The sequence below is a fragment of the Saimiri boliviensis genome, chromosome 1 (genome assembly GCF_048565385.1).
Source record: "Saimiri boliviensis isolate mSaiBol1 chromosome 1, mSaiBol1.pri, whole genome shotgun sequence".
NCBI lineage: Eukaryota > Metazoa > Chordata > Mammalia > Primates > Cebidae > Saimiri > Saimiri boliviensis.
In genome coordinates this window covers 147,510,183-147,524,574 of record NC_133449.1, presented here as the reverse complement: position 1 = coordinate 147,524,574, position 14,392 = coordinate 147,510,183, and the positions used below count along the sequence as shown (strand labels likewise).

General features: G+C 40.3%; 1 protein-coding gene across 1 annotated transcript in view; it reads left to right on the top strand.

The window, feature by feature from the left end:
* CFDP1 (craniofacial development protein 1) overlaps nt 1-14,392 on the top strand; it is a 138,458-nt gene that overhangs the window by 32,538 nt on the left and 91,528 nt on the right. Inside the window, exon 5 of the mRNA XM_003939902.3 lies at nt 1,522-1,641. Coding sequence (XP_003939951.2) covers nt 1,522-1,641 — 120 coding nt within the window. The remainder of the gene's footprint in view (nt 1-1,521; nt 1,642-14,392) is intronic.

Sequence of the window (14,392 nt, the reverse complement as noted above, 5' to 3'; positions counted from 1 at the left end):
AAAAAAAAAAAAAAAAACTTGTCAGGGCGCTACAAAAGAGGCCACTGCAGCCGGCCATAATAGACTGAATTTAAACCACACTCCTTAGGTGTTTTTGTTAACCTGGCAAGCCTAGGCAGGGATAGACATTTCTCCTCTCTATCAGGTACTATAAATACCTTTATTTGACCCTTTAGGACTCAGTTTTAGTTAAGATAACTTTTTCAGATTTGAAATTAGACAGAATTCTCAGTCATGTTCCTTTCATCCATTCACAAATTATTGCTAATTTTGCCCGTTTTAAGGGATTTTGTTTCATCTTTGGGTTGCTTTGGATGTAGAATAGGACCCTTCTGCAGAGTCTTCTCAATTTTTTTTTTCACTCTTGCTTTTCTCCTTGAAATAATGCTACCCTAGGCATTATTTCCCGATTTTATTGCCCATATTCCTGATATTAATGATTAAAACAAATTACATTGTTTAAAGGATTATAGTGCTGCATTGTCTGAAGTTACCAACTCTTGGAATGAATCGTTTGTCTAGACGACATATATTAAAAGTCTCTGGCAGCCGGGCGCGGTGGCTCAAGCCTGTAATCCCAGCACTTTGGGAGGCTGAGGCGGATGGATCACGAGGTCAAGAGATCGAGACCATCCTGGTCAACATGGTGAAACCCCGTCTCTACTAAAAATACAAAAAAATTAGCTGGGCATGGTGGCGTGTGCCTGTAATCCCAGCTACTCAGGAGGCTGAGGCAGGAGAATTGCCTGAACCCAGGAGGCGGAGGTTGCGGTGAGCCGAGATCGCGCCATTGCACTCCAGCCTGGGTAACAAGAGTGAAACTCCGTCTCAAAAAAAAAAAAAAAAAAAAAAGTCTCTGGCAAGTTTGCAGCAAGATCATGTGCATATTATCCCATTGTAAAGCGACTTCAAAAATATGGGAACACAGTTAGTTATTTTTACACAGTTCTTTTTGTTTTTCTGTGTGTGTGCTGTCGCTTGTCGACAACAGCTTTTTGTTTTCCTCAATGAGGAGTGTTGCTCATTTATGAGCCTTCATTAACTCGAAGTGAAATGGTTAAAAATATTTATCCTGTTAGAATAGGCTGCATCTTTTTAACAACTCATTCAAAAACAAATAAAACAAAACAAAAATCTGTGCATCTCAACTTTCACTGGGCCTTTAGGTCTGAGTGCTAATCTGCTTGTGGGGTGCAGTGTGAGGTCCTTTTTCAGCCTTCACATCAGTAACCCAGCATGCAGATTTAGTAGCGACTGCCCTAGTGTGTTTCCTGCTGACAAGTCATGGAGAGGATTTTAGGGAGATAAAATTTATACACATTGTTGTTTCATTTGCTAATTTTAGTGAGGGAAAATGTCTTTATTGAAAGTTAACGGTAGTAAACTTTTATCATAAAGCTGAGCATCCAGAATTTGTCGAAAGCCCAGTGGATCTTTTTCTAGTTGTCTTTATTCCCTTGTCTAGTTTGTTTCTTTCTCTTTATTCTTCTTGCAAACTTTATGTCTTTTTTCTCGGCACAGGGTGACTAAGGAAGTGGATGCTACATCTAAAGAGGCCAAATCCTTCTTCAAGCAGAACGAGAAAGAAAAACCACAGGCTAATGTCCCTTCAGCTCTGCCATCACTCCCTGCCGGGTCAGGGTGAGTATTTGAGTCTCAGTCCCAGATGTACTTCGCACATTGGAGAAGCTTTCAGTGCAAATACCTGCTTTCACTGCAGAGCAGACTTCTTCCCTGAGAGAGAGAATTATGATGCTGCTTTGCCTTTGCTGAAGTATTTACCAGAATGGAAGATGCAAAGGAGAATTAGCCATAGCTTTCTCAGGAGGATTGCTTGAGCCCAGGAGTTCGTGACCAGTCTGGGCAATACAGTAAGACCCTGTCTCTACAAAAAAAAAAAAAAATTAACTGGGTATGGTGGCTTGCACTTATGTCCCAGCTACTGTGGAGGCTGAGGCAGGAGGATCACTTGAGCCCAGGATGTTGAGACTGCGGTGAGCTGTGATTGTGCCACTGCACTCCAGCCTGCATGACAGAGAGAGATCCTGTCTCTTTTAAAAAAAAAAAAAAAAGAAAAGAAAATTAGCTGTAGCTTTCTCATTGGATGCCTAAAACAACTCCTAGTTTATAGTAATTGAACGAACACAAAGCTGAACATGTAAATTTTACATTTAAATGTGATACTTTTTGAGTGAAAATATCAGCATTCATCAGAACTTTTCATGAAGCTTTGGGTTAAATACTCAGTCCCATCCCCCAGGATCTCAGAGGAACATAAAAGATCAAAGATGATTTACAAACAGTTTTCTTAACACATTGTCAGGAACTTAATAGTTTTTCTCCCTTCATATTTTCCATATTACTTGAGTTATTTTTAGCTGAAGGCTAGAATTCTTTCTTTTTGGAAGAGGCAAAAATTCTTTTCTTCTTAACCTAAATGTGAGAAGTAAAGCATTACACTAAATAAGGGAGGCTTAAGACTGTTGCCTACAGGGAAATGAACATAGACCCATACCGTGGATGGCCCTGACTACCCGTCTGACTCCTGTGGGGGGTTCTGCATAGTCTCCTCGCTGGCTTCTGTGACCGTTCAGTCAGAGATTGTCCCCTCTTCCTTCTCTCCTCAAGCATACCTGTCATTGCTATGAACAGTAGAGTTTTGTTTTACATTTTTTAAAAGAGCACTGATTTTCCTGTTGGAGCATGAGCTTTTTTAGGGCAGGCCTTCCCCATCTTTGCAGGCCTGGCTGTAAACAACAGTTATACTCGTTTACTCTCTTAGGTTGCATTTATCCAGAAACAGATCCTGAGATAAAGATTTAAGCGCATGTCATTTATGTGAGAGGTGAATCCAGGAAGCTTCAGTAGAGAGGTGCAAGAGAGGAAAGAAGCCAGTAAAGGACGAGTTATCAAGCAGGTGACTGCTGGTGGTAGCTGGCACTCATTCCTACTGGGAAGAACACAGTGAGGGCTGAGGAGGGTGGGATGTTTAACTTCTAGTGCCAAGCTGACATTGGCTCAGAGCTGCTTTGGCTCAATTTTTGCCCTCTGTCCTCAGGCTATGAGCTGCTGGTGCTTTGTAGTAAGATGCAGCTGTCAGCATATACCGTGGCAAAGAATGGCAGGACATGTGGGTGGGACTTCCTCATCTGTTACATCTTTATCTGCTCCATACTCAGGGTATTTCTCTCCTGCTGAGCAGAAGTCATGTAGTATTTACACAAAAACATAGGGAAGAAGAGGATTTTACTGCTTGCTACCATAGTAGAAATGACATAAAAATCAAATGAAGGCAGCTGTAGAACAGAATTCTCCAGACCTGGCCCTGTTAATACTCTAGGCAAGTACTTTGCAAGCTGTGGTTTCCAATAATCAATAAGAGAAAATAGCAGAGCACACCACTTGTTGTTAAGAGTAGATACTGTTTTCCAGCCTGGCCAACATGGTGAAACCGCGTGTCTACTCAAAATTCAAAAATTAGCCGGGCGTGGTGGCACATGCCTGTAATCCCAGATACCCAGGAGGCTGAGGCAGCAGAATCGCTTGAACTTGGGAGGCATGGGTTGTAGTGAGCCGAGATTGCACCACTGCACTCCCACCTGAGTAAAAACAAGAGTGAATACTGTTTTATAGGATTTTTATTTCAGTTACTGATGTGTTTATACTGGGTAACAAGCTATTTAGGATTTTTAAAATTTGAAGCTATAGGCCGAAACAACATGTTTTTAGCTTTAGATTTATTGTATTGTTTGGAGGGGGTTCTCTTTAGACCAGTAGCTTTCAAACTTCCTTGACTGCCACCCACCATACGGAATACATTTTACATTATGCCCCAGTACACCTGTAAAAATAGTTATATAAAAAGGTGAGCTAAAAATTTGGTGAAATCTTTACCTTACTATGTATAATATGCTCTGATTTTCTGTTTTACATTATTGTGTATAGATGTGTCATTTAAAAAACTGTTTTGACCTGCTGAATTGGTTTCACAATCAACTGCAACCTGAATTTGACAAATACTGCTCTAGACTACGTATGGAATTAGCCTTCAGCAGGCGATTACGAGTTGCCAGGTTTGTGTCTGGTATTATCACAGTGTTTCTTGCACTTATTAAAAGTATCACTATGAAAGTTACCTCTGGGTATAACTACCAGATGGAAGGAAATAAAGGTAAAGAAGCTCTTCTTAGGTTTTTGGTTAGTTTCAGCTAACATAAATTTTTATTTATTTATTTATTTTTGACAGAGTCTTGCTCTCTTGCCAGGCTGGAGTACAGTGGCACAATCTTGGCTCACTGCAACCTCCACCTCCCTGGTTCAAGCGATTCTCCCGCCTCAGCCTCCCAAGTAGCTGGGACTACAGGTGTGTGCCATCACGCCCAAATAATTTTTGTATTTTTAGTAGAGATGGGGTTTCACCGTATTGGCCAGGATGGTCTCAATCTCTTAACCTCGTGATCCCACCTCAGCCTCCCAAAGTGCTGGGATTACAGGTATGAACCACCGTGCCTGGCCAGCTAACACTGTTTTTACTTCTAGTTTTCGTGGATATTTCTTCTTAAATAATCCCTGTTGATGCTTAGAGATTCTATTTGGAAACTGTGTATTTCAGAAAATACTCTTTGTTACTATAATTATAATGGCAGCTTAAAATCAGCTTATTTCCATGCCTGCCTTTCCATGCTAATAGCCTTTTTTTTTTTTTTTTTTTTTGAGACAGAGTTTCGCTCTTGTTGCCCAGGCTGGAGTGCAGTGGCATGATCTCAGCTCACCAAAACCTCTGCCCGCCCCCGCCACCCCCCAACCCCGGGTTCAAGCAATTCTCCTGCCTTAGCCTCCTCAGTAGCTGGGATTACAGCATGTGCCACCACGCCCGGCTAATTCTGTATTTTTAGTAGAGACGTGGTTTCTCCATATTGGTCAGGCCGGTCTCGAACTCCCGACCTCAGGTGATTCGCCTCCCAAAGTGCTGGGATTATAGGTGTGAGCCACTGTGCCCGGCTACTAATAACCTTTTTAGGATAAGAAATCTCTGAGATGGTATCTGTATTAGGGAGACCCAGCAGGAAACAGATGGCATTCTCAAATACATACTTCAGGGAGAGTTTAATAACTCACAAAGTGGTGGAAAACCCCAGGGATAGAAATAGTATGGCTTCCCTGGGGCTGGTAATAATGAGACTCCATGACCACCCCTAGGCCTGAAAGGGCAAGAGTGGGAGCAGTTAATGGCAGGGGAAGACAGGGTTAGGTGGAATGGACCTCCTGACAGGAGCTGAGACCTTCTGTTAAGTGGTGGACTTCCCCCAGGAGGAAGCCAAGGGAATGAATACCCAGATCTGTTTCTTCTCTCTCTGCAGTTTCTTAGGGGCACTCCATTGCCCTCTGAGGCTTATTGAAGAATATTCTGATACTTGTTAAAACCATGAGAATACTTTATCCAAAACTATTGCAGTGTGGGTCAAGACTATCTCTAGGGGAGAGAGAGAGGGCTCAACTCCGAATACAGCAAAGACAGCTGGGGATTTACAGCAGAATCAGGAGGCAGGTGGTCAGTGGATGGAAAATTACTAAGAGGAGACATCAAGGATGGGGGATTCTTGTTCAAGGCAGGCTAGTGTGATCAGATATCAAGAGTAAGGGATTCTCTCTAAACTGACTTGGCGCAAAATTCTTTCTAAAACTGGGCTGTGCAGGCCCAGCAAGGGCAGGGTCCAATGTCAAGGCTTCGTTGAGAAGAGGGCTCAGTGGAGTCTGACTAGTTTGGTTTAAGGAGAGAATATTCATCAGGCTGTTTGTACAGAGCAGCTCCTAGAGCAGAGAGCAATGTGGGGAAAAGTATAGAGGGAATCTAGGGGCCAACCAGGAGCTACTGCAGGAGCTCTTCAAGCAAAATATTTTTCGGTGGAGTAATGAATGCTGACTCCCTTATAAATGGGGTAAAGTGAAATTTGACCAAAATCAGTTTCTTTGAAAGCCCTGATGGAACATAGCACATTACAAGGATATGTCTGCCAAGTGCCTGAGTAAAAGTCCTCAGAGTTTTACAGGAAAATATATGTGTTTGGCTGGACATGGTGACTCACGTCTGTAATCCCAGCACTGCGGGAGGCTGAGTTGGGCTGATCACAAGGTCAGGAGTTCGAGCCCAGCCTGACCAACATGGTGAAACCCCATCTGTACTAAAAATAGAAAAATTAGCTGGGCATGGTGGCACGCAACTGTAATTCCAGCTTCTCAGGAGGCTGAGGCAGGGGAATTGCTTGAACCTGGGAGGCAGAGGTTGCAGTGAGCCAAGATCGCACCACTGCACTCAGAGACAGAGCAAGACTTCATTTCAAAAAAAAAAAAAAAAAAAAGAATGAAAATGTACGTGTTTAATTATGATACTGTGAACCTTGGATTTCTGAATAAATCCAGAATGACCTTCAAGGTTGGTATGCTCATTTTTATGAAATGTATCTCAAAAAGCTTTGCAATTACAGTTGTGCTTGGGAAAAGATGGGGCCAGGAGGAATTCAGCTGATCTGGGGTATCTGAGCAGGCACATTTTATCATTTCAAATATTAGTATCTGCCAACAGTGAATAGCAAGTCTTTTTGTTTGTTTGTTTTTGAGATGGAGTCTTGCTCTTTCGCCCAGGCTGGAGTGCAATGGCACGAGGTCGGTTCACTGCAACCTCCACCTCCTGGGTTCAAGCAGTTCTCTCTCTGCCTCAGCGTTTGAGTAGCTGGGCTACTCAATTACAGGTGCTGGCCACCACACCCAGCTCATGTTTTGTATTTTTAGTAGAGACAGCGGCTTCACCATCTTGGCCAGGCTGGTTTTGAACTACTGACCTTGTGATCCACCAGCCTCAGCCTCCCAAAGTACTGGGATTACAGGCGTGAGCCACCGTGCCTAGCCAGAAAGTCTTTTCAAGGGAAGGATCTACAGGAATAATCTAATATATTAAAAGAAAACTATCTTAATATCATCAAAATTTTTTCCCACAGACTTTTTTCATTTTGGGAGCTACTTCAGTTTATAGAAATTGTCCTACAGAAACACTTTATTTGTTTATTTTCCTCTCTCTAAACAGATGTAAGCAATACAGGAAAACCAGAGCAGGAGAGTAAAACATCCTGTCCCACATCTTTTGCTAAGATAAGCACAGATTCAGAAATAAGAACAGATTTAGAGGAGCAGATGTTTGTAACTGAAAATGCATTTCCTCTATGTGTTTAAAATAGTACACTGCTTAGGCTATAAAAAGCCAAAGTTTATGTTTTGGGAATGGAATAAGCCCAATTTTAATTAGAGGCAGGAATCAGACTACAAAAATTACTCTGCTACATTTGGTAGTAGAAAGCGCAAAGCTTAGCGTGTCTAAATTCCCATGGTCTTTTCATTCCACGCTCTTGATCTGCCTCTTCCCTCACTCCCCAGTCCTTACTACCAGTACTGTAGCTGCTCGCGTCCAGTTTTTTCGACATTTGCTTGTATCTGGCTGGCCAGGCTTCAACCCCACATTTACTACCTGTTTTCAAGCCAACATTTACTGTTTACTTCATTCCAACAGCGGGCCACCATCAGTGTCATTGAAATTTGTGATCCTACCCATGGACATTGGCTTGTTTAATTAAGGGCCTACTGTTTAGTTGCCTCCTTATAGATTGAGAATGACCTAAAGCAGTATAACTTAAGAGTGAAAGACATCATTTTCCCACGTAGTTTTAACCTTGTCTTCCTGATTTGTGGAGTGAAAAAAAAGGCCTTAATGTTGAGTCTCAAACAACATCAGAGGTAATATAAGTGTAGCAATGTTTTCTCCAAAGATAGATGACACAGAATCCCTCACAGTGCCATACTGAAGATACAAGACCCAGACTAAAGACTGAAAAGACAGTAATGCTGACCGCTGTGGTTTGTCAGAATTCAATGTATGTAATCAGTCCCCAGGAACCTTTGGTTTGTTCAGCAGAGTCTTCCTGTATAAGGAGTTAACGGGGTGATCTCTCCCAGTCCCCTCATTTGACAAATATTTAAAACTCTGGAAAATTGACATGAAAATCTGGATTATTGGCTTTTCTTGAGGAATGAACATTTCTGCCACTACCCTCCCTCTTCACCTATGACAGCACCGGGGTGGCACAGAGTAGATAGGATTTGCCCTTTTGTGGTCCCTACTCAGTGGCTACTCATTTATTTTACCTGCAGGGTTCCTGTAGGCAACTGCTTTTCCCACTCTAGGGTCACATGTTTCCCTTCGATGACCATGTTAATTTCCTCTGGGAAACAATTTGTTCTCTAGATTAAATACCAAATATACTATCTTCTCAGACTATAGGTTAAATATTCTTTACCCTTTTTGAAAGAATAAATAAATCCTATTTATTGACTACTTTGCCACATTTAAGACGCAATGCTAAATGTTTTACATGTGTTATTTCACTTAATCCGCATAAACATTCCAAGAGGTAGGCCCTAACTTTGTGCCCATTTCACAGATGAGGACACTGACACTCAGAGAGGCACCCTTAACTTATTGAAGTTAACATGGTTGATGATTGATTGAGTTCAGATTGCAGCCCAAATCTATTTGAGACCAAAGCCTGGGCTCTCAGCCGCTTTGCCATTGCCACTGCTTTTTCTTATCCTCCTGATCTGTGGTTTTGGTTAAAAGAGTCTCTTTCCAGTTTTGTAACTGATGAGGAACTCTTCAAATGTATTTTGTTATTTTTGAAGAAAGTAAGCGGACTGTTTCCCCCTTTTCTTTGTAAGCATTTTCCTCATTAATCCATAACCATTTTCTATACTTCTGTATCATTCATGTCTCATGAAAGTGAAGGTCTAGCACATTTAAAAAAATGAGTTCCAGGTGTGTTTGTATGTACATTGATACCTGTCAGCAGCAACAGCGAAGCTGTAGACAAGATGTGATGTGGGAATAATGGCTATTACTGTTTCTATAGGTAATCAACTCCTACTGAGGTCTGAATCCTACACTGTGGGCAACTTATATGTTGACAGAGAGCCAGGTAGGAGATATATTTGCCCAGCTCATGTCAAGTGCCTTTCTTCTGGCAGCTTTTGTACCAGGATAGGACTGGCTAGAGATAGCTTTTAATAGGATATTTCGGGAACTAGTGGTAACAATGGAAATGATTGATTTTGGCAGCTCTGGTGGTACTGATACTTCAGAATTATGTGATTTGTGTTGAAGCAAGAATATCCTGTACCTGACTTTCACCTTCATGTTCTTCAGTGGATGCTAATACCCTGCTTCGTTTGTTTTTAACTTGTTCTTAATTTGTTTTTAAATAAACCTTTATAGGTGTTGCAGGTACAGAGTAAATAGATTAGAAATTGAATAAGGAAAATAATTTTTAAAAGATTTTCTCATGAACATTTGGAGTATTTTGAATCTATTAAAGGCAATTTCATTCACATCTTAATTCAAAGCTATTATTCCTGGCTAAGCTAGTAACTGAGATAAGTATGAATGGAAAGTCTAGTGTTATCCTTTTGGAAGACGAGAGGATATCTGATAATTTGGATCATGAAATAAAGTCCTTGCCAATGTGAGCATCTGAATGAGACTCCAAACATAGAAAAGGTTTTTGTTTTTTGGGATGGAGTCTTGCTCTGTCGCCAGGCGGGAGTGCATTGTTGACATCTCAGCTCACTGCAGCCTTCACCTCCCAGGTTCAAGTGATCCTCCTGCTTCAGCCTCCTGGGTAGCTGGAATTACAGGCGCCCACCACCTCGCCTGGCTAATTTTTGTATTTTTAGTAGAGACGGGGTTTCACCATGTTGGCCAAGCTGATTTCAAACTCCTGACCTTAAGCAATCCACCTGCCTTGGCCTCCTAAAGTGCTGGGATTGTAGGCATGAGCCGCTGTGCCCGGCCCAAAAGGTTTCAAAGCAAAAACTTTTTTCATTTGTGGTCGCCAGGATGATGTAACCTCTGTGAGTTTGGACTGAATACCTACAGCAAATACGCTGAACCTAGGAATTACCTATAGTGATTTTCAAGGTTGCCTGGAGTTAAATAAATTCTAGTGTTCTTAGAAAATTCTATGAAGTTTATTACACACAGCAGCCTTTTTCCTTTGCTCTTAGCCTCAAATTATAGTGCCAACAAATTTCAAAGCTCTGCGATTTTAAGAGCCAGATGTTTATCAGGATCACAATTTTTTTAAAATTTTACTTTAGGTTCCAAGATACATGTGCAGAACATGCAGGTTTGTTACATAGAAATACATGTGCCATGGTGGTTTGCTAGGATCACAGACTTTTAAAACTTTATATTGTATTCCTGTACCCTTGGTTGTGCCAGATTCTCTTGGTGTGAAAATGCGTAGCTTTAGGTGCGTCTTGGATGTATAGGGAATAGAATAATAGAATAGGTATGTGAAGTAATGTAGTCATAAAAGTTACTTAGTATGATGGTATAAATTGATTTGGGAACAAGGATATGAAGACTTTCATTTAAAAAGATGATTATGATAGCCTAGAAATGAAGTGAAAATATTTTGGTTAACTTTTAAACAGTAGTTTGTTAGTTTCATAGGGCTTTAAGTTTGTTTACTGTACACTAGAGGGCAGAATTCCCCCTGAAAAGATAGCTTGTCTTTGGCAAGATCCCAGGGAAGCATGAAGAAGCATTTGTATTAGAATTTACTTTTTTCAACTCTACCAGTATGCTTAGAAAGTAAGAAATTGTTTTTCTTCTCTCATTTTTTCCCTTGGGATACAAAAACTTTTTTTTTTTTTTTAATTACAAATAAGAAAGTAAAAATGACCTGTAGTCTTACCACTTAAATTTTTTCAGAGAGAAGACAGTGCAAGTTCCTTTCTGCCTGTCCAATTTTTAATTCTCATCCCTAGAAGCTGATAGTGGTTAACTGATGATCAGTTTTGTGCCCATCCTTCCCTGTGTTATGCTAGTACATTGTATTCACATATGTTAATGTTAGTCACAAGACTGTCCATTCATAGTTACCTCAGTTACTAGCTTGGCCTGGAATAGTATCTTTGAATCAAGAATGTGAATGGAATTGCCTTTAATAGATTTAAAATATTCCAAGTATTCATGGGAAAATCTTTTAAAAATTATTTTCCTTACTTAGTTTCTAATCTATTTACTCTATACTTGCAATACTTACCAAGGTTTATTTAAAAATAAATTAAGAATAAGTTAAAATTAAGGAACAGAAAAAACAATATATACATATATAGTGTGTGTGTGTGTGTGTGTGTGTGTGTATGTATTACATTCGTATATACTTAAAGGTGGACTTACCCTGTCTGTATTGGTCTGGTGTGTGTGTGTGTGTGTGTGTGTGTGTGTGTGTCTATTTTAATTTCTTCTTGTAACTTATATTTTTACTCAACAGTCTATCTTGCATCTCTCCAGGTTCAATATAAACATCTACATTTTTTTGTGTCTGCCTGGTACTCCTATTTTGTGACTGTTACATAGTTTGAGTGTTCCTTCTCTTATTGATGAACATTTACTAGTGTTACAAATTTTACAGAAAATAATTCTGTGGTAATCCTTACACATGTATTTTTATGTTCTCATCCTGTTATTTCTGAAGGATAGAATTTTAGAAGTAGGATTGCTGGGTCATTGGGTAAGTGCATCTTAAATTCTAATAGGTGCTGCTAAACAGGCAATAGCGATTTGAAATCATGCCAGTATTACGTTGAGAAGACCAGTTTTCATGCAATTACCAATACATATTTATCTGGATTTTCTCCACGATCATTGTAGTAACCGTATCTTCATATCCTGCTGGTTTGTGTGGTGGTTTAAAATTTTTTTCTCTTGCTTTTTTCTTTATGAGACAGAATCTTGCTGTCACCCAGGCTGAAGGACAGTGGTGGGATCTCAGCTCATTGTAACCTCTGTCTCCTGAGTTTAAGCATTTCTCCTGCCTCAGGCATGTGCCACCGTGCCCAGCTAATTTTTGTATTTTTAGTAGAGACGGGGTTTTGCCATGTTGGCCAGGCTGGTCTTGAACGCCTGACCTCAGGTGATCCACCCACTGTAGCCTTCCAAAGTGTTGGGATTACAGGCATGAGCCACCATGCCCAGCCAAAATTTTTCCTCTTTTGAAGACTATTACCAACACAGACTTTTTATTAAATCCTAATACTATTGTATGCCTTTGTCAAATGTTACAGAATGAATAAATTAAGGTTTGCATATTCCTGTAGGTAATTCCCATATTGTATCAAATTATCGAAGTTTATTAATCCTCAGTCGTTTAAGAGATCAAGTAAAAAAAATCTGACTTTTATAAACACTGAGATAAATTGTGAGCCCAATGTGGGGCTGTATCTTACTGATCCTTTGAAAATGCTATGTGCTGCTTCTCTCTTAGGTCCTCATGTTGGAAGGTGCTATTTCAAAATGTTTTAACATTAGGGAAGAATGTCATTCATCCTAATCATAGCAATCAGTGATTTTTATGTTCTGATTAAGTTCTTGTAAAGGCAGCTTGCTGTCATTTCATGAATGGTTCTGATTGTACAGAAAGATTCATATTAGATACTTTAATTTGGATTGAGGAATTTTTCTTTTGGGAGAGGCTGAGCAGCTGTGTTCTAATTATTTTGGTCAAGGATTAAAAAGCAGGCTGGTCTTACATCCAGCACTTAACTATATTCAGTTACTTGAATTTTGGATTCTTGCCACAACCCTATTACCCAAAGGAACATGTGATAAATTAAAGCTGAAATAATGTAAAGCTAGGCTAATATTTTCCCATCATTGAGGAACTGGAAGATTCTAAACACTCATCTTTTAGACCTACTAATTCTGGTGCTTAAGACCATAAAACATAACCTTTTGATTATTAGCATTTCCTTGAATTTGAAATGTAGTACAATTTCAGTAGTTGCTAATTTGAGAATAAGCAGGAGAAAGTCATGCTTTGCATTGGCTTCTGCTTTAAACTGAGATCCTGCAGTCCTAGCTGCTTGTGAGATGATCTGCCTGTAGGAAGTGGAAACAAAAGGAGAAGAGTTTTCCCCAGTCGGATAGAGCATGACATGACTTGTTTGGCAAGAAGTGCAAATTAGGAAGATCCAAAGAATATCATGTACAAAACGCTCTTGATCTTGGTCTCTTGTATAGTGTTACTAGCTTCAAAGCAAAAGTTGGAGGAAAAGTTTTCTTTGGAACAGTAACCACAAGCATCATATCTGCTTTTCAGCCATGTTTCTGTGTTGTGTTGTGGGGTTAACTAAATCCAAGTTTTTGATACCGTTTCAAAAAGGCACACTTACTTAGCCTGCGTTGGACCAGTTTGACCTCAATTTCTCAGTTTCGATGTGGTGAAACCATTTTCCTGTTGGGCTAACTTGGGTGGGTTGTATGTTACACAGTATCCTGCAAGCCTAAACCAGGCAGAATTTCAGCTGTGTAAAGGCTTAGATTATGAAGTATCTATCTATCTGTCTTTATAGAATATATTTTTTAACCCATTTGAAGTAGAACTTTTTATAACACAATAATGAAAGCAAAGGATCAGTGTTTTCCAAACATACTAGGGAAGGTCTGTGACAGACTTTTTTTTTTTTTTTTTTTTTTAAAGAGGCTGGGTTTCACCATGTTGGTCAGGCCAGTCTTAAACTCCTGACTTCAGGTGATTCGCCTGCCTCGGCCTCCCAAAGTGGTGGGTTTACAGGCATGAGCCATCACGCCTGGCCAACAAAGACTTTCATTTTGCTTATATTGTATCAATCACTCAGGAAATTAGTTGGCAGTGGAAAATGGAACACAACTCTCTCTCAATATAGTATGTCATCTAATTATGGCACACTGTCTCAGAATACCCCTTCTCAGTAAGACTGGTATGCCTCTGAGCTTTCTTTTTTTCTTTTTGAGACGAGGTTTCACTCCCGTCGCCCAGGCTGGAGTGCAGTGGTGAGATCTCAGCTCACTATTACTTCCTGGGCTCAAGTGATCCTCCTGCCTCAGCCTCCCATGTAGCCAGGACCACAGGCACTTGCCACTTTGCCTGGCTAATTGCCTCAGAGCTTTCTACCGCTACCTTTTCTATATTTCTTTAGGGTTTTCCCAAGATTCACAGGCCTCTTGTCTTCCTGCATCTAATAATGTCATCTACTGCTACAACTTTAACCATCTTTTCAACGTTGATAATTCTCTGTCTGCTCTGTCCTTTCAGTACTGCCTTTCTCCTGAGCTCCAGACCCATAGCTCTTGTTGCTTGCAGGAAATTTATTTTGAATCCCATTGACTCCACAACTGGTCCAGTATTTAACTCATTTTTCCCAAATCCTCCCATATTACAGAAGTGAAGAAACCAAACCTTTGAAATTTAAGTAGCTCGCCAAAGAGAGGGAACATGGACTAGAATCTGAGACTTCTTTCCAA